This window comes from Salvelinus fontinalis, chromosome 17 (assembly GCF_029448725.1).
Source record: "Salvelinus fontinalis isolate EN_2023a chromosome 17, ASM2944872v1, whole genome shotgun sequence".
NCBI classification, from domain to species: Eukaryota; Metazoa; Chordata; class Actinopteri; order Salmoniformes; family Salmonidae; genus Salvelinus; species Salvelinus fontinalis.
In genome coordinates, this window is record NC_074681.1 from 16,570,676 (window position 1) to 16,590,210 (window position 19,535).

A 19,535-nucleotide genomic window follows, 5' to 3' on the forward strand; every position below is an offset into this window, starting at 1 on the left:
TGGTTAGCTTTTGGAAATTGTAGAATTAAAACATTTTCCTTCTTCAGAAGTAACTAGGCAGACTAACGTTAGTTAGCCAGCTATCATACAGTAGGTGTATAATAATAATTATATAGTTAATATAAGCTGCCTGCCAGCCAAGACCTCTACACCAGGCAGTGTCAGAGGAAGGCCCTAAAAATTGTCAAAGACCCCAGCCACCCCAGTCATAGACTGTTCTCTCTACTACCGCATGGCAAGCGGTACCGGAGTGCCAAGTCTAGGACAAAAAGGCTTCTCAACAGTTTTTACCCCCAAGCCATAAGACTCCTAAATACCTCATCAAATGGCTACCCAGACTATTTGCATTGTGTGCTCCCCCCAACCCCTCTTTTTACGCTGCTGCTACTCTCTGTTAATCATTATACATAGTCACTTTAACCATACTGTAACGACCCTGGGTTTATAAGCGCGGAAATCGACTCTGCCACACGAGCATGCTTTTGCGGCACAGTCGATAGCACGCCGGACCTCGGGATAGAAGGTCGAGGGTTCAAGACCTGCTCACTGCTGTTTCATTACAATACATTCATGTACATTCTACCTCAATTGGGCCGACCAACCGGGCTATCTGCATTGTGTCACACTCACCACCCGCCAACCCGTCTTTTACACTACTGCTACTCTCCGTTCATCATATATGCATAGTCACTTTAACCATATCTACATGTACACACTACCTCAATCAGCCTGACTAACCGGTGTCTGTATGTGGCCTCGCTACTGTATATAGCCTGTCTTTTTACTATTGTTTTATTTCTTTACCTACCTATTGTTCATCTAATACCTTTTTTGCACTACTGTTTAGAGCCTGTAAGTTAGCATTTCACTGTATGTTCTACACCTGTTGTATTCAGCGCACATGACAAACTGATTTGATATGCAATCATAATTGACTGTAGAGCATATAAAGCACCCACAAGCCACCAGTGGCTGAAAACACAATCATGGCGGGATGAATTTCTGAGCAAAGGCAGTCCATTTAAAAATCATTCCTTCCTCCCTTGCACCTTGCCCTGCAAGTGTATACTCTTCAGACGTCATGATACGTCATCAGAAGTGTCCACTTAATTTGAGGGGATAGGGTGTGTCTTAAGTGTTGGAATGCAACCTAAAGTTGTTCACTCGCTCCTTCGAGCTAAATCGAGGGGGCAACCTCCACTTAAGATGGCAAGGGCTGAGGGGGTAAAAAGAACGTGTTTGGACTGCAGCCAAGTTCTTCACTTGCTCTATTATTAACTAAATCGAGGGCCGAGGGGGCAACGTCAGTGAATTGATTCTCGATTTAAGATGGCAATTAAACTGCATCCGGTTTCGACGGGGATTTCGCCAAGGGAAAGTGGCTAGCGCGAGGGCTGAGGGGTTAGAAATGTGTTTGGACTGCATCCCCTGCTCTACAGACACCATAGGACTCTTTAATGATCATATGACCACTCGTTCCTCCCCTCCGTTTGCTTTCGCGGAAGTAAAATCTGTCAATGTGGTAGCTAACAAAGCAGAGCATCTATTACTATTTATTGTTTTTTTTCCCAGATTGAAAATCTGTAGAAACATAACACTAGTCAGATAAAATGTTATTCCAGGAAAATATGACAAATTGTGTTACTTTTCAGGCCAAATTAACCTCCGTTGTGGATGTGTTAGCCAAAACTGCGGTGGCAGAAATAAGTAAATTATTCGATGATGGGTTTGCTGTTTTACGCTTGGAAATGTGCAGAAGAGAAAATGAAATAGAAGCCTTAAAAATCAAATTATTGTTTATGGAGAACGAACGGCAAACGACGTCCAAAGCGCGAGAAGCAGGCTGTTCTTCCACATGCTCTTCGTCTTCCAGCAGGACAGAGCAGGGTGAGCCAGCTCGTACTTGCTTACTGTACTAGCTAGCTAGACCTATCTGAAATGTGTTGCTGTCCATCTCAACTCAAGGGACAATTCTTTAAAAATATGCAGTATTAACAATGACAATTATTTCTCAATGCCTAACTATTGCAGATAATGGGTTGCTATTGCAGTGCTCTCAATTTTGACATTTTAAAATCTGTAACATTAATTTCTATGCAGATAGTTATTTACTCCTGTGCACACTCAGTACAGCAGGTCATCCATGACCTTCAGCATGGTTTTGACTCAACTCAAAAATTGCCTACTTATCTTAAACGAGTGCTAAATGCTAATAAAACCAAGTTTGTTGTTCTGTAGGTCTCGTAATGTTGACTCGTAAGGAGCTGCATATTTGCATATCGACGGGAGCCCAAATTGAGCAAGTTCCCCATTCTAAGTACTTACGTATTTGGATTGATGATAAACTCTTAAAACACACTGAAAACTGACAAAAGCTGAGAATTAAGATTGGTTTCTTTTTATAGAAATAAATCCTGTCTCTCTTTGGAAAGTAGAAGGACGATTGTTCAAGTAACGCTTCTCCCAGTACTTGTTTATGGTGATATAATCTACATACACGCAGCAGCCTCTGTTTTAAAACCTTTAGATTCAGTCGCATAGTGATAATTTTCGTACAAAACACTGCATTTTGTATAGTTCTGTTGGCTGGGAGTCTAATTACCAGAAGAGTACAGCATTGGCTACTTTTTGTATATAACGCGGTTCTTCAGACTCCCCCACTACCTCAGCTCATGTATTAATTGGAGATTAAGCAATTGTCAGACCCGCTAGTTCTGGAGGTCCCGCAGGTCTACATTGACCTGGGGGAAAATGCTTTTAGTTTGTATGCCCCCAGCTCATGGAATAGCCTTCGGGCCACATTGAAATTGGACTCACTGGTCTCCATTGGACAGTTTAGATGGAGGTGATATGTGAGAGTTGTTTGTTTTGATTAATATTCTATTGGTATTATTCTTCAATTTTGTATGTTCTTGTTCACAGGGCACCCTTAATTATACCCTGGTCTCAATGGTGACCCACCCTGTATAGATAAAAGTAAAATATAATTTTTATTAAAATAAAAAAAATTTAAAAAAAATCATACTGACAGTTCCTTTAAACCTTCCCTTTCAGGGTCCAAAGGGTGTGATGAGGATGCTGGTGAAAGGACTTCATTTGAGCAGAACGCCAGCAAGAAAGACGACCAACTGGATCAAAATAGACCACAGCCACCTGCAGAAGAAGTAGAGGGACTTGAACAGAACAGGTCAGGCCACAGAGAGAAGGATAGTGGACTAGAGTTAGTGAAGACTGAGCAGGAAGAGTATGATGTTATTTCACTACATTCATCAGGAAGTGAACATGGCACAGAGAGATCAGATCATGAGGAAACTGAGTTTGCTGTGGATGAGAGAGCCAGCCAGCTCTGGGCGTCTTTAACAGAGCGCAACTGTGACTCAGAGGGTCCAGAACAATATCCACTGGATCAAGATACAGACATACAGCTCATTCAAAGTGCAGTGGAGGATCCCAATAGCGGTCCATCAGAGATGGGTGACATTAGCAGAGTTATGAAAGAGATGCGAGCACAGTCTGTTTGGAATGACAGAAGGACCTCTACAGATTTGGCTCCGGCACAGCCAGGACAGCACAGAGAAACCATGCACCTAGAGAGAAGGCAGGATGGGACAACTATCAGAGTGCCGTCAGACAAACAAACACTAGCCAATGAGGGTGCAGGATATTCCAATGTTTGGCTAAACAACGTATTCTCACTTGCCCCAAATTGTTCAAATGGTTTCAACTCAGCAAAAGTATCCCAAAGGACAACCCCAGCAAGAGAGAAGTGGTTTGTTTGCTCCTTCTGTGGAAAGAGCTTTGACCGGGTCGGTCACCTGGAGATGCATCAGCGGATTCATACAGGAGAGAAACCGTACAGCTGTGTGATGTGCGGGAGGTGTTTCGCTCAGCAGAGTAATCTCCGCAGACACCAGCGAGTACACAGGGGCCTCACAAAGCAAACTGTCTACTGATCGTTATCACCATGACGAGACAACTAAGAACATTGTGGAACAACATTTTCTAATGACTGAGAACAGAGTTGATAAGACCATCAGGACACTGGCAGAAAGCAGCAGTGTGTTACTTTTGTCTTCCCATTCTACAAAGTGAGAGCAGTGAGACCGTACCACAACTGTTGCACTAGTGGTGCTTATATACTGTAGTGAGGTATCAGAGTTGCAGGTTTACAGCTTCGTGCTTGGAATGCTTAAGAGGAGGATCTCCATCTTTAGGGTTTTGTAGAGCTATGCCAGACTAACACTACAATGGACATGCTTTTGTATGAATAAAAATGTGAATTATCCAACTTTGAGCCCTTATGATTTGTTGTTGAAATGAGCATGAAAATAACATTAACTCAAGGTCAGGATATATTTGGATATCAGAACTATAAGGTTAGCTAAAATGATAGCACAATCACAACTGATGAGTGCTTACACAAGACTGGGCTTATAGTTGATACAAAGTGATGGTGCAATCTTGTGCAATCTTTACTTAGGCTAGTCAATTTTGTTTACATAGGACATACAAGAAGACAATGCTGATTAAAAAAAAAGACAAATGGCAATGAAGGTGAGCATGAAGTTGCCAAACCCTCACTTCTGTATAATGACCACTAGGTTAGGGTGGAGCTGAGTGCAGTTCCCTTTTCAGCCAAGCCTCCCATGTCTAGATGATCTGTCCTCTGGGGTGTAGGAGGATGGCGTTGGAGTGTGGTTTGGGCCGCAGGAACCCGTTGCTGTAGTGGAAGTGGTTGGAGAGCGCCTCTGAGATCTGGTAAGAACTGGTATCACAGTCTGCCTCATCAACCTCCAGCACAGCCTGTCTATGGCCCCAGTCTTCCCCTTTGGTCACCACCTCCCTCTGGCCACTGAGCATTGGGGTGATGTCTGTGGGCCCCACACTGCCATCCTGGTCCTGGGGCTTGATGGGGACAAGGGAGGAAGGAAGGCCAGAGTCCTGCAAAATTGAGACCACATATTGCAAGGCATTGAGAAAAACAGATAGGCCTGTGAGTTATTACAGAATAAACAATGTGCATTTAAACTTTTACGTATACTCTTCATTGATCAGACAATTACACACCAGGGACATATTGCTTCTCTTCAGGTACGACTCCACTCTTCGTCTGCGCTCTTCCCTCTCTCCCTCCATCTCAGCGCCCCTCATACTCTCTCTGCCTTCATGCCAGCTAGACTGGTACAGGACAGGGCGGCCTAGGTAGTCCACATCCCCCTCTCCAACAGTCCCCCGCCTCCCACCCAGGGATGATTCACTGCCTATGTAGATGGGACGGTCCTAACAGGAAGGATCCAAATAAAGCCATAGATTAAACATCAATGGAAAAAAAATCTCTGATAGTGGACATGTTGTAAATGTATAATATTGCTTAAAAATATTTTATGGAACTCACCTCAAGGGACATTAGGCTGTTTTTCATTCTACTGTCTAGTCTGAGTAGTGTACAGTCTTCATTCTGGAGTGAAACGTAGAAGAAATTATTTGGGGTATCACAGTCATTCACAAGTAGATACTAACTGATCATGATAGTTTATCATCTATTTTGCTCAAATTTTCAGTTGAGTATGTAAAGTACTGAGTACCTGTCCTCTGAGGTCTGTGCTGACAGAGTTGAGTCTCCGGGAGGAGTCCTGTCTGGAGAGTGTGTTGATTTTTAACCTGTGAAAGACGGAGAATGTCAAACTGAAGGGGATTTGAGGATAGGGGTTAAGAGTATTGTGCAAGTAACCAAAAGGTTGCTGGTCCGAATCCCAGAGCCGACTAGGTGAAAAATTGCAGATGTGCCCGTGAGCAAGGCACTTAACGCTAATTGCTCCTGTATGTCGCTCTGGATAACAGAATCTGCTAAATTACTAAAATGGAAAGGGGGAGCAAAGTATTGTGGAAATCAACTCACGTTCTTTCGCTAAGCTCCATCTCTAATTTTCTGTTTTTGCGCCTGTGGTATTGGTTGACTAAGATGATGATGATGATCATGACGATGACCAAAACCCCAGCAGCCACAACTATAATTACCATCACTAGAGTGTCAACAGTGGTTTCCTGCACACTGCGAATTTTCTCTATGTGAGGGAAAGGAACATACACAATTGTAAACAAAACGACCAACTGCAGTGATCTAGTGAAGTTTCAGATTTTCTATTTGAGCAAAGTTGGTATTTCAGATCACCACAGGGGGGCAGCCATGTTGCACAAATGGTACCAAACACGTCGGGAGATAAATTCTTTATGCTGTCCAGGTTCTCCCAAAATACATGAGTAACTTTGCCCATTACCTGTCACTGTGATGTTCGATTCTACTTTCCTTGTCCCAATGCCGTTGTTCACCACACATTCATAAACTCCAGTGTCATTCTGTCTCAGGGCTCGGCCAAACAGAAGCCTTGCTCCATCCACAGTCAGGCCATCTGGCAGGGCCTTACCACCCCTACAGATGGAGACAAACACATACAGGAAATTAAAGAAGAATGCCCATATTAATACTGAGCTACTCAACAATGTAATCGTAACCTACTTAACATGCACTACATGACCAAAAGTATGTGGAAACCTGCTCATCGAACATCTCATTCCAAAATCATGAGCATTAATATGGAGTTGGTCCTCCCTTTGCTGCTACAACAGCCTCCACTCTTCTGGGAAGGCTTTCCACTAGTTGTTGGAACATTGCTGCGGGACTTCAATTGAGCCATGAGCATTAATGAGGTCGGGCACTGATGTTGGGCGATTAGGCCTGGCTCGCAGTAGGCGTTCCAATTCATCCCAAAGGTGTTTGATGGGGCTGAGGTCAGGGCTCTGTGCAGGCCAGTCAAGGACAGACCATTTTTTAAGTGCTATGCGCTTCGGCACTCTGCGGACCCGTTCTGTGAGCGTGTGACCTACCACTTCCCGGCAAGCCGTTGTTGCTCCTAGACCGTTCCACTTCACAAAATCAGTATTTACAGCAGCTCTAGCAGGGCATAAATTTTACAAATTGACTTGTTGGGAAGGTGGCATCCTATGATGGTGCCATGTTGAAGGTCACTGAGCTCTTCAGTAAGGCCATTCTACTGCCAGTGTTTGTCTATGGAGATCGCATGGCAGGGTGCTCGATTTTATACACCTGTCAGGAACAGGTGTGGCTGAAATAGCTGAATCCACTCATTTGAAGGGGTGTCCACACACACACACACACAGTTGAAGTCGGAAGTTTACATACACTTAGGTTGGAGTCATTTAAACACGTTTTTCAACCACTCCACAAATTTCTTGTTTACAAACTAGAGTTTTGGCAAGTCGGTTCGGACATCTACTCTGTGCATGACACAAGTCATTTTTCCAGCAATTGTTTACAGACAGATTATTTCACAATTCCAGTGGGTCTGAAGTTTACAGACAAAGTTGACTGTGCCTTTAAACAGCTTGGAAAATTCCATAAAATGATGTCATGGCTTTCAAAGCTTCTGATAGGCCAATTGACATCATTTGAATCAATTGGAGGTGTACCTGTGGATGTATTTCAAGGCCTACCTTCAAACTCAGTGCCTCTTTGCTTGACATCATGGGAAAATTAAGAGAAATCAGCCAAGACCTCAGAAAGACAATTGTAGACCTCCACAAGTCTGGTTCATCCTTGAGAGCAATTTCCAAATGCCTGAAGGTACCACGTTCATCTGTACAAACAATAGTACGCAAGTATAAACACCATGGGACTACGCAGCCGTCATACCGCTCAGAAAGGAGACACATTCTGTCTCCTAGAGATGTGAAGATGCTGGAGGAAACAGGTACAAAAGTATCTATATCCACAGTAAAATGAGTACCATCTCAACATAACCTGAAAGGCTGCTCAGCAAGAAAGAAGCCACTGCTCCAAAAATAGCCATAAAAAAGCCAGACTACGGTTTGCAACTACACATTGAGAAATGTTCTCTGGTCTGATGAAACAAAAATAAAACTGTTTGGCCATAATGACCATTGTTATGTTTGGAGGAAAAAGAGGGATGCTTGCAAGCTGAAGAACACCATCCCAACCGTGATATACGGGAGTGGCAGTATCATGTTGCGGGGATGCATCATGTTGTGGGGCATCATGAGGCAGGAAAATGATGTGGATATATTGAAGCAACATCTCAAGATATCAGTCAGGAAGTTAAAGCTTGGTCACAAATGGGTCTTCCAAATGGACAATGACCCAAAGTATACTTCCAAAAATGTGGCAAAATGGCTTAAGGACAACAAAGTCAAGGTATTGGAGTGGCCATCACACAGCCCTGACCTCAATCCCATAGAAAATTTGTGGGCAGAACTGAAAAAGCGTGTGCGAGCAAGGAGGCCTACAAACCTGACTCAGTTACACCAGCTCTGTCAGGAGGAATGGGCCAAAATTCACCCACCTTATTGTGGGAAGCTTGTGGAAGGCTACCCGAAACGTTTGACCCAAGTTAAACAATTTAAAGGCAATTCTACCAAATACTAATTGAGTGTATGTAAACTTCTGACCCACTGGGAATGTGATGAAAGAAATTAAAGCTGAAATAAATCATTCTCCCTACTATTATTCTGACATTACTAAAATAACACATCCTAGATCTGAATAAATGAAATATTCTTATTAAATACTTTTTCTTTACATAGTTGAATGTGCTGACAACAAAATCACACAAATTATCAATGGAAATCAAATTTATCAACCCATGGAGGTCTGGATTTGGAGTCACACTCAAAATTAAAGTGGAAAACCACACTACAGGCTGATCCAACTTTGATGTAATGTCCTTAAAACAAGCCAAAATGAGGCTCAGTAGTGTGTGTGGCCTCCATGTGCCTGTATGACCTCCCTACAACGCCTGGGCATGCTCCTGATGAGGTGGTGGATGGTGTCCTGAGGGATCTCCTCCCAGACCTGGACTAAAGCATCCGCCAACTCCTGGACAGTCTGTGGTGCAACGTGGCGTTGGTGGATGGTGCAACGTGGCGTTGGTGGATGGAGCGAGACATGATGTCCCAGATGTGCTCAATTGGATTCAGGTCTGGGGAACGGGCGGGCCAGTCCATAGCATCAATGCCTTCCTCTTGCAGGAACTGCTGACACACTCCAGCCACATGAGGTCTAGCATTGTCTTGCATTAGGAGGAATCCAAGGCCAACCGCACCAGCATATGGTCTCACAAGGGGTCTGAGGATCTCATCTCGGTACCTAATGGCAGTCAGGCTACCTCTGGCGAGCACATGGAGGGCTGTGCGGGTTCCCCAAAGAAATGCCACCCCACACCATGACTGACCCACCGCCAAACCGGTCATGCTGGAGGATGTTGCAGGCAGCAGAACGTTCTCCACGGCGTCTCCAGACTCTGTCACGTCTGTCACATGTGCTCAGTGTGAACCTGCTTTCATCTGTGAAGAGCACAGGGTGCCAATGGCGAATTTGCCAATCTTGGTGTTCTCTGGCAAATGCCAAACGTCCTGCACGGTGTTGGGCTGTAAGCACAACCCCCACCTGTGGACGTCGGGCCCTCATACCACCCTCATGGAGTCTGTTTCTGACCGTTTGAGCAGACACATGCACATTTGTGGTCTGCTGGAGGTCATTTTGCAGGGCTCTGGCAGTGCTCCTCCTGCTCCTCCTTGCACAAAAGCGGAGGTAGCGGTCCTGCTGCTGGGTTGTTGCCCTCCTACGGCCTCCTCCACGTCTCCTGATGTACTGGCCTGTCTCCTGGTAGCGCCTCCATGCTCTGGACACTACGCTGACAGACACAGCAAACCTTCTTGCCACAGCTCGCATTGATGTGCCATCCTGGATGAGCTGCACTACCTGAGCCACTTGTGTGGGTTGTAGACTCCGTCTCATGCTACCACTAGAGTGAAAGCACCGCCAGCATTCAAAAGTGACCAAAACATCAGCCAGGAAGCATAGGAACTGAGAAGTGGTCTGTGGTCACCACCTGCAGAACCCCTCCTTTATTGGGGGTGTCTTGCTAATTGCCTATAATTTCCACCTGTTGTCTATTCCATTTGCACAACAGCATGTGAAATGTATTGTCAATCAGTGTTGCTTCCTAAGTGGACAGTTTAATTTCACAGAAGTGTGATTGACTTGGAGTTACATTGTGTTGTTTAAGTGTTCCCTTTATTTTTTCCATATACAGTATAGTGTACTTACAGTGCATTCGTAAAGTATTCAGACCCCTTCACTTTTTCCATATTTTGTTACGCTACAGCCTTATTCTAAAATGGATTAAAGTGTTTGGTTTTTATCTACACACAATTCCCCATAATGACAAGGCAAAAATGACAAGGCCACTCAAGGACATTCAGAGACTTGTCCCGAAACCACTCCTGCATTGTCTTAGCTGTGTGCTTAGGATCGTTGTCTTGTTGGCTGGTGAACCTTCGCCCCCGTATGAGGTCCTGAGCACTCTGGATCAGGTTTTCATCAAGGATCTCTGTACTTTCCTCTGTTCATCTTTCCCTCGATCCTGGACTAGTCTCCCAGTCCTTGCCGCTGAAAAACATTCCAACAGCATGATGCTGCCACCATTATGCTTCACTGTAGGGGTGGCATTGGCCAGCTGATGAGCGGTGCCTGGTTTCCTCCAGATGTGACGCCTGGCATTCACGCCAAAGAGGTACAATCAGACCAGAGAATCTTTTTTCTCATGGTCTGACAGTCCTTTAGGTGCCTTTTGGCAAGCTCCAAGCAGGCTGTCATGTGCATTTTACTGAGGAGTGGCTTCCGTCTGGCCACTCTACCATAAAGGCCTGATTGGTGGAGAACTGCAGAGATAGTTGTCCTTCTGAAATGTTCTCCCTTCCCCACAAAGGAACTCTGGAGCTCTGTCTGAGTGACCATCAGGTTATTGGTCACCTCCCTGACAAAGGCCCTTCTCCCCCGATTGCTCCGTTTGGCCGGGCAGCCAGCTCTAGGAAGAGTCTTGATGATTCCAAACTTCATCCATTTAAGAATGACGGGCGCCACTGTGTTCTTTGGGACCTTCAATGCTGCAGAAATGTTTTGGTACCCTTCCTCAGAGCTGTGCCGAGACACAATCCTGTCTTGGAGATCTACGGACAATTCCTTCGAACTCATGGCTGAGTTTTTGCTCTGACATGCACTGTCAACTGTGGACCTTATTTAGACAGGTGTATGCCTTTCCAAATCATGTCCAATCAATTGAATTTTCCACAGGTGGACTCCAATCAAGTTGCAGAAACAACTCAAGGATGATCAATGGAAACAGGATGCACCTGAGCTCAATGAGTCTCATAGCAAAGGGTCTGAATACTTATGTAAACAATCTTTTTTTATAATTAATATATATTTGCCATAAATGTGATACTCTATATACAGTACATTTAGAGCAAATGTGTATATATACACATATATACATATACATTCGGAATGCACTGTATGACTAATGGAATAGCACTCAGTGCATGAAACAACGGCTATGTTCATGAAGGCAGATGTATTGGGCAGGGTTGATCAATACTCAATTCAAAAGTTCTAAGTCAATTTATGAAAAAAATGTAAAAGCCTTTTGTTCAGCTAGACATTACCAGAATATAAACCTCTGAAGGGAATGTCAGCTAAGCTACATAGAAGTAGCCTATAATTACATCCAAACAATAGGTCAGTGTGCATTGGTGAGGTGTTTTAGCTAAATACATTTGTTACATCAGGTTTACCACAAAAGGGAAACCAGCAATTTGCATTCATCTGTAAAACCAGTTTAATTACTGCTCCTATTGATCTGAATAGACAAATGCCGCTTGGCTTGGTATGAGCCAACTACTATATGAAGGAAGACTAAGAGGCCCCTGAATAAGCTCAGACATCCCAGGAAGTATAATAGAGAGGCAGTTTCTGATCCCACCAGGAACTAGGTCCACTGAGAGAGCTCAAGTTGCCCAAATTTCACTGTGCCAGCCAGGCTGCCATTTTTCTGCTCACCCCAACAAGGGGCTTCTCACATTTCTCTTCTTACTCACTCAGCCCCACCTTATAACCAATCCTTTATAATGGATTCAAAGCCAGAGATTACATCTGACACTGAATAAATGTTTGACAATAATTATACTGATCGGGTTTATTTTCATTCAAATGCATTAAGGTTTTAGAAACATGCCATAAATGTGATACTCTATATACAGTACATTTAGAGCAATTTTGGAAAAGTATCTCTCCTTCAATTATTTTTAACTACTGCAGAAACTGACACACGATTTGTTAGCATGCTGCAATAGTGAGTATTTAATTGTGTGTTCTGTCATTATTGTAATGCTCGGAGAAGAATCTTTAATTACGCGCAGACCCTGTGTTTTACAGTGTATTAGAGTGATATTTAAAGCGAGGCACTATGATTAAGTGCTTAAGAGGCGTCTCCAGCGCTTCCTCCCTCCATGGCTCCCTCCCCTCCCTGGCTTGCTCACTTGTGTGAAAATGTCTCCCTTTCAATCGGTTTTCTAATTCTGTAACTCGACAATGTATTTATTTATGGAACAAAGAGGAAGACACCTTCCTCTAGTTGCCACTTCATCGTGCATGTGTGTGTGTGTTTCTCTTGCAAATATTTGAATAGTACATTTTATAGTGCAGTGTTACATTACACAAATAATGACAGACAGAAACAGTCAGACAGGTAATACCTGGTCCAGGTGAAGCTCTGTGGTTTGGGGTTTCCTCCAGTCTCACACTTGAGTTCAGCTCCCTTCAGTCCCATGTACCAGTTTCCATTATAGCCAGTGACAGCTGCATCTGGGGGAACTGTCAACATAAACTTTGTCACTTTAATCCAAGCATGGCCATTTAATTTACTACCCCACCATAGTGACAGCTGAGGGTAAACTCACATTGCACCACCAGGCGGTTACTGATCCTCCGGGGTTGCTCCAGAGCAGGGTGCCAGACGAGGCAGTCCAGCCGCATGCCATTCATACTCCTCAGGGGGTGCAGGGAGAAGTGGGTGGACACGGCCCCGCCCTCAGAGCTGCGGTTCTGGTTCTGACCAGGGAGATCCGTATCCCAGGTCAGTCGAGGTGGAGGACGGGCCACGGAGCGGCAGGAGGCAGCTACGCGGAAGGACTGGCCCTCCTCCAGAACCACCGGGTCCAGAGAGGAGATTGGTAGGGCTGGGGGGGGGAAGGGAGGTAGAGGGGCAGGGCCAGGCTATATGAGATTCCATGTTGTGCAGGTAAATCGAGTGCGTAAGTAAGGCTTTGGTCAGCCAGAACAGATATTTCCTTCAGTGGTTGACTCCAACAAATCAAGTCAAATGTGGGGTTATTAACAAGAAATTACTATGATGAGTATAACAATGAAATTAGTCACATGGTTTACAACTATGATTAAGAGGATGGTGAAAGCAATTAGTCTTACTCCACACAGTGAGTGACAGCTGCCTCTCAAAGTTTCCATAGGGGAATGTGCTGATGTGACAGGTGTATTTCCCCTCATAAGACTCCTCCGTGTTCATGATGAGCAGGGCAGAGTCCACTGTGGGGCTACTGCTCTCAAACCTCACTCTCCCAGAGTACCGCCCAAACTCTGACAGACATAAGACAGAGAGACAAACAGAGACAAAGACAGATTTATTCCTGGTAAACATTACAATCATTGCAGACAAATGCAAGAAAACAATATTATGATTATAGCGATTGAGTGACTAAGTGGTTAAGATGGGGGTCTACTCTGTGTGAGTTGGTGAGGGCATGATGAACCAACCTGTGTGTCCCTCTGTGAGGTGGGCAGTGATGATTTGTTCCTTGGTGCCATCAGGTAGCTCCTTGAACCAGCTGACCTGAACTACCTGCTCCTCCTCCTGAACTTGAAACTGGCAGGGCAGCCGCGTCTCATCCTCCGTCAAGGAACGCAGGGAGAAGGATGGAGGAGGCTCCACAAACCCACCCCTCACACACACTGCTGTATGAGAGAGAGGTGTGTGTGTGTGTTAGAGAAAGCAAAACAGGGTGAGTGACGGGGTGGAGAAAGAGTAATGCATCATCACTAAAACAAACAAGGAATCACAAACATTGCCCTTTGAAGTGTTGAGGTGGGTATAGACTGTCTGTAGTTAATGATTCCTTCACTCATTAATGATTACACCCGCAGTTAAAAGACCATGGCACATACATGTAACTGCCAAAATAAAGAAAACACCAACATACTGTAAAGTGTTAATAGGGCGTTGGCCCAACACAAACTGCCAGAACAGCTTCAATGCGCCCTGGCATAGATTCTACAAGTGTCTGGAACTCGACACCCTTCTTCCACGAGAAAATCCATAATTTGGTGTTTTGTTGATGGTGGTGGAGTCGCAGTCTCAAGCGAAACTCCAGAATCTCCCACAAGTGTTCAATTGGGTTGAGATTTGGTGACCAAGACACACTCACCCCCCCCCCCCCCTTTAAACCCCCTATTTGTATTTATTATGGATCCCCTGACAGAGTACTCTTCCTGGGGTCCAGAAAAACTAAGGCAGATTATACCATTTTAAAAACATTACAATACATTCACAGACTGTGTGCCCTCAGGCCCCTATTCCACCACCCTATGCTCCTTTGAGCCCATTCTTGAAAGTCACTGAGATCTTAAGGCTCCAGAATGGTGCAGCGGTCTAAGGCACTACATCTTAGTGCTAGAGGTGTCATTACAGACCCTGGTTCAATCCTGGGCTGTATCACAACCGGCCGTGATCAGGAGTCCCATAGGGTGGTGCATAATTGTCCCAGCATCATCTGGGATCAGGGGAGGGTTTTGCCGGGGTAGGCCGTCAATGTAAAATAAGAATTTGTTCTTAACTGACTTGTCTAGTTAAATAAATATACATCTCTTCTTCTAGCCATGGTAGCCAAAATAATGGGTAACTTGCTTAATTAACTCAGGAACCACACCTGTGGAAGCACCAGCTTTCAATATATTTTTATCTCTCCTTTATCCAAGTGTTTCCTTTATTTTGCCATGTTACCTGTATACGAGTCATTCTGTTAATTTCAACCACACAAGAACAAGGACACAGACCCACAGAGGAATGCAAACAAACTCACACACAGGCTCACACTTATTTCTAGTGAACACAAAAAGGGACTCGTTGTGACCTATTTTACAAACGGGAGAAACAGACAGGCGCACACAGGGCCTCAGACAGAGGTTGTTTGTGCCACAAAGCTGTGTTACTTGCTTTTCCTGTTCATGGCATTCATTGACCTTTATCATACCTCAGTTTGGTAGTTATGCTAAGGCCAATATTAACACACTGAAAGAGTGCACCACAAAGGAAGCTTACTTTTAAAACACAGGTATAGGCCTACACATGCTACAAAAATGTGTTTGTTGAAACACTCACTACTAATCAAAACAAAAAGATACAGCAGGGAAGTAGCCTGCAGTTGTTTTCCAAAGAATGTTACCCTACTACATTTCTATGATGCCGATCCGTACTTGTCACTACTCCCTTTCCTTATAGTGTCAGGTATACAACAAACATACACACCATACAATTAGGCTTCACATTTGTATATTTTTTTATGAGAAAAAATCAAATAAACATTCCCAAATCTTACCAAATGCCCATAGCACCAACCACGCTGTGCCCCACTGGCTCTGGCCCCAGACAGGTAACTCCATCCCTTGATTCAGTGGCACTCCCAATATCAATCTTAGGGAGTTCCAAAATCTATCCAAGTTGAACAACAAGCTTCAAAATGGTATGAAATAATGCATTTTCGTCATCTCATTATTATTAGAAACATGAGAGTAACGTGTTGCCATTGGAGTAGCCTATTTGGAGAAACATTTGAAGACAAGCTTACGGCGGTGGACTGTGCGTCAGGTGTTCGTGTCTCTTCGTAGTTCTTGCCAATCAAACCAAAGCTGCTCGATTTATTTACAGTAGCACACAAATTGTGTACACATTTTCTACAGTATAACTACATTCCAAATATTCAGTAACAAGAAAAAAAGGTCCCAACTTTTCGGTTTACTTTTCAAACATTTCTTTCGCTCACTCTCCAGGAATTCGTAGTCCGTAGCCTACCTGACGCACGAGGTAAAATGTTAATTCCAACTCGAACAGTTGCAAAACACCAGACAAACTGGTAACACTACCTGCTCCACAACATCGGAACAGAATTAGATTAAGTCATTAGCCTACACAAGACTAACATTCTTCTGTGAAATGTCTCGAATTCTAGAATTTACACTTTGCTCAAGCTTTTGCGTTCCATTGTTGAATAGATATGTTACTGCCTTCGTCTCTCTCCACCCCCTAATTATCATACAACGTAAAGTCGCCTCCTTTTTTGTCTGACCATACAACAGTGAATTATCTTATTTGACACAATGCAATGCACAATACTGTACACCTAACTTATAAGTGGTCTATTCTCAAATGGCTCTAGTATTTAAATCTAAACGTATTTGGCCAGATTAATGGAAATTACTATTGAATCAGATAGAATCTAACTTCAATAAGTAAAGTTGACGTCTAATTGGTCACTTTCACTCTTACCGTCATACCTGTTTCAGACCAAGACCATTTGGAAGTTGAAACTTCCCGATTCTACCAGTGAAATGAAAATGTGCTAGCATTAGCTTGTGGTTTGGATAATTGTGTTTATGATAAAAACGTAATGTTGTTAATATAGTAATGAGTCAAGGTGAAATTCCCTTTTGATGTTATTGTTTCCATCAATACTTGTGGCGAGCAGAGTCAACAACCTCTGGTTGAAGGTATTGAAGTTTACAGTTAGCCATTGTTATGTAAATGGGGCTGAAAAGTACCCAGGGCCTTGCCTTGGCTCCAAGATAGAGCTGGTCCGACAGAGCCATGGCCCAGTGAGATACGGGTGCCGGCCCAGGTAGATAGAAACAGAAAAGTCTGAGACTTTTAGGTAAAGCACTGGGGTACATCCTCATTGGAAATGTGACACAAGTGTCTCCTAGTCTACAATATCTCATGCAACACCATTATTTACATACACAAATAACTGGTCATGGAACTGTTTTCAAAACAATAACCACTTCAATAGTTAAATAATGGTTAAAATCCCCAAATATATAAATAAAATAATAGAGAATCTCCACAGTAACATCTCCACAGTAACATGAACTCACAAGACTAAAAGCACAATAACATTCTAGTCCTGGTAGTAAAATACATGTCTGTGAACCTCAACCATCGTACCTATGTTTACTTCCTGGTACAGAGTCAATGTGCGGGGGCACCGGTTAGTCGAGGTAATGTAGGTAATATGTACATGTATGTAGAGTTATTAAAGTGACTATCCATAGATAATAACAGATTAGCACCAGCATAGAAAAGGGGGGACACAATGCAAATAGTCTGGGTAGCCATTTGATTAGATGTTCAGGAGTCTTATGGCTGCAAATAAACAATGATTCATTTAAGATTGACTTCGAGTGTCCCTGTGTAAGAATTTTTCCACAACATGTATTGAACTCTGAAAGCCATCAGCTAAATCGTATAGCTATATTATTTGGTATACACACTGTCAATCAATTTCGCCAATGCCATGGTAGTCACTGCTAGACTGGTAACTACCTTCAGCAGAGTAAACATGTTTGTTTGTTCATTCTATCTTTGACTGACTTTAGCTAACATAAGCTACCTAATGTTAGCAAATAAGAGTAGCTCAATCTGGTAACCATCTATTCCACCCTTGTCTGGAAAACACTCAGTTACTACAAATATAATTGTTGCTATAGCTAACTCACCCTCTGTTTGTGTGTTGCTAACGTTAGTAATGATGAATGTGTATAAATCGTCTATGGTTGGTTAGTTGGTACTCAGACAGTCTCAACTGGATAGCAATCTTGCTGCCAATTTAGTGATGCTAGTTAGTTAACAGCAAGCAGACAGTTTTGAAATGTCCATGTTAGGTATGCTAAGCTAGCCAGTCTAATAGAGATCAATACAGTTAGTGGGTGGTTAAATTGTGTATTTTGTTGTAGGTGGTACATAATCTGATTCCACCAACATGCTCTTCCAACCCCTAGCTCTGCACAAGGTAAAGGTAAGGTATTTACAAACAAATAGTCTGGGTAGGCATTTGATTAGCTGTTCAGGAGTCTTATGGCTTGGGGGTAGAAGCTGTTTAGAAGCCTCTTGGACCTAGACTTGGCGCTCCAATACCGCTTGCCGTGCGGTAGCAGAAAGAACAATCTATGACTAGGGTGGCTGGAGTCGTTAACAATTTTTAGGGCCTTCCTCTGACACCGCCTGGTATAGATGTCCTGGATGGCAGGAAGCTTGGCCCCGGTGATGTACTGGGCCGTACGCACTACCCTCTGTAGTGCCTTGCGGTCGGAGGCCAAGCAGTTGCCATTCCAGGCAGTGATGCAACCCGTCAGGATGCTCTCGATGGTGCAGCAGTTAAATCTTTTGAGGATCTGAGGACCCATGTCAAATGTTTTCAGTGTCCTGAGGGGGAATAGGTTTTGTCGTGCACTCTTCACGACTGTCTTGGTGTGCTTGGACCATGTTAGTTTGTTGCTGTGGACACCAAGGAACTTGAAGCTCTCAACCTGCTCCACTACAGCCCCGTCGATGAGAATGGGGGCGTGCTCGGTCCCTCTTTTCCTCCTCCTTGATGTATTCCTCCATAGCCTTGCTTTCAGCCACCGACAGTGGGTAGATGCGGAGTCGCAGAGTCTGTTAGCAGGTCGATGTCACAGTCCCAGGGGCAATGAAGAGGGAGACAGGTGGTGAGGGTCTTGGAGAAAACCTCCCAGAGAACCTGGTAAACCTCCAGGATGTCAGCCTGGAGGGCAACCACAGGACTCTCAACCGACGTGGAACCACAGGGTAAGGGAAAGCAGTTCTTCTGACATCCAGGTGCCCAGGCCGTGGTCTCCATCCTCGACCAGGAGATGGTGGGGTTGTGGCTTTGGAGCCACACGAGGCCGAGGATGACTTTGTGTACAGGTGCCTGGATGATGAGGAGGGAAGGTTTTCTTGGTGCAGAGGTCCCACGGTGATGGTGAGTGGTGCTGTGATGTGTGTGATTGTCCCAGATCCCAGTGGTCGGTTATCCAGCTCTTGAACCGGAAACGGAGAAGAGAGTGGGTATGATGTTATGTTCAGGGAGGAGGCAAGGACCTGGTCAATAAAATTCCCTGCGGCACCGCAGTCCACTAGAACTGTAGAAACAACACGAGGGACAGCCAGGTAGTGAAATCGGTACTAAAAAAGGGTATGGTGGAGAAGGATGATGATGTAAAACTCACACCTACCCCTGAAGATGGATGATCACAGGGCCATCCCTCTGCTCTAGTGGCTCCCGGGTTGGGACGTAGCGGAAACCGTTGAAGCTGGTGCCTTGCTTGACCACAATAGGGACAGATTGTCAGCTCCAATGCTCAGCTGCGGGAAGGCCTTCGGCCCCTACGTCCATGGGTTCAGACTCGGACTCAGATCAGTCAACGAAGGAGGGAGAGAGGCGATGAGAGTGCCGACGCTCCCGAAGGAGGTTATCCAGACGGGTGGCCATCGCGATGAATGTGTCCAATGAGAGAGTGTCGTCTTGGCATGACA

General features: G+C 44.3%; 2 protein-coding genes across 2 annotated transcripts; one reads left to right on the top strand and one right to left on the bottom strand.

Moving 5' to 3' along the window:
* The first annotated feature begins 1,139 nt into the window (after positions 1–1,139).
* LOC129813830 (zinc finger protein 16-like) lies at positions 1,140–4,288 on the top strand. Its single transcript, XM_055866385.1, has 2 exons — positions 1,140–1,887; positions 3,055–4,288. Exons 1-2 carry the CDS (start codon positions 1,611–1,613, stop codon positions 3,951–3,953), a joined length of 1,176 nt encoding a protein of 391 aa, XP_055722360.1. The 5' UTR covers positions 1,140–1,610; the 3' UTR covers positions 3,954–4,288.
* Positions 4,289–4,448: 160 nt separating this feature from the next.
* On the bottom strand, positions 4,449–19,197 carry LOC129813829 (nectin-4-like). Its single transcript, XM_055866384.1, has 11 exons — positions 15,544–19,197; positions 13,706–13,903; positions 13,361–13,528; positions 12,835–13,113; positions 12,631–12,748; positions 6,279–6,430; positions 5,900–6,065; positions 5,586–5,661; positions 5,396–5,458; positions 5,068–5,280; positions 4,449–4,941 (listed from the first exon to the last, which is right to left on the bottom strand). Exons 1-11 carry the CDS (start codon positions 15,605–15,607, stop codon positions 4,651–4,653), a joined length of 1,788 nt encoding a protein of 595 aa, XP_055722359.1. The 5' UTR covers positions 15,608–19,197; the 3' UTR covers positions 4,449–4,650.
* Between the last annotated feature and the right edge of the window lie 338 nt (positions 19,198–19,535).

Excerpts from the sequence above, each read along its gene's own strand:
- LOC129813829 (XM_055866384.1), bottom strand. The coding sequence starts at position 15,607 with ATGGAGTTACCTGTCTGGGGCCAGAGCCAGTGGGGCACAGCGTGGTTG. Across the intron at positions 13,904-15,543 it reads GTTGGTGCTATGGGCATTTG|CAGTGTGTGTGAGGGGTGGG; the intron begins GTAAGATTTGGG and ends TCTCTCATACAG. Across the intron at positions 6,431-12,630 it reads CAGAGCTTCACCTGGACCAG|GGGTGGTAAGGCCCTGCCAG; the intron begins GTATTACCTGTC and ends CTCCATCTGTAG.
- LOC129813830 (XM_055866385.1), top strand. The coding sequence starts at position 1,611 with ATGTTATTCCAGGAAAATATGACAAATTGTGTTACTTTTCAGGCCAAA. Across the intron at positions 1,888-3,054 it reads TTCCAGCAGGACAGAGCAGG|GGTCCAAAGGGTGTGATGAG; the intron begins GTGAGCCAGCTC and ends CTTCCCTTTCAG.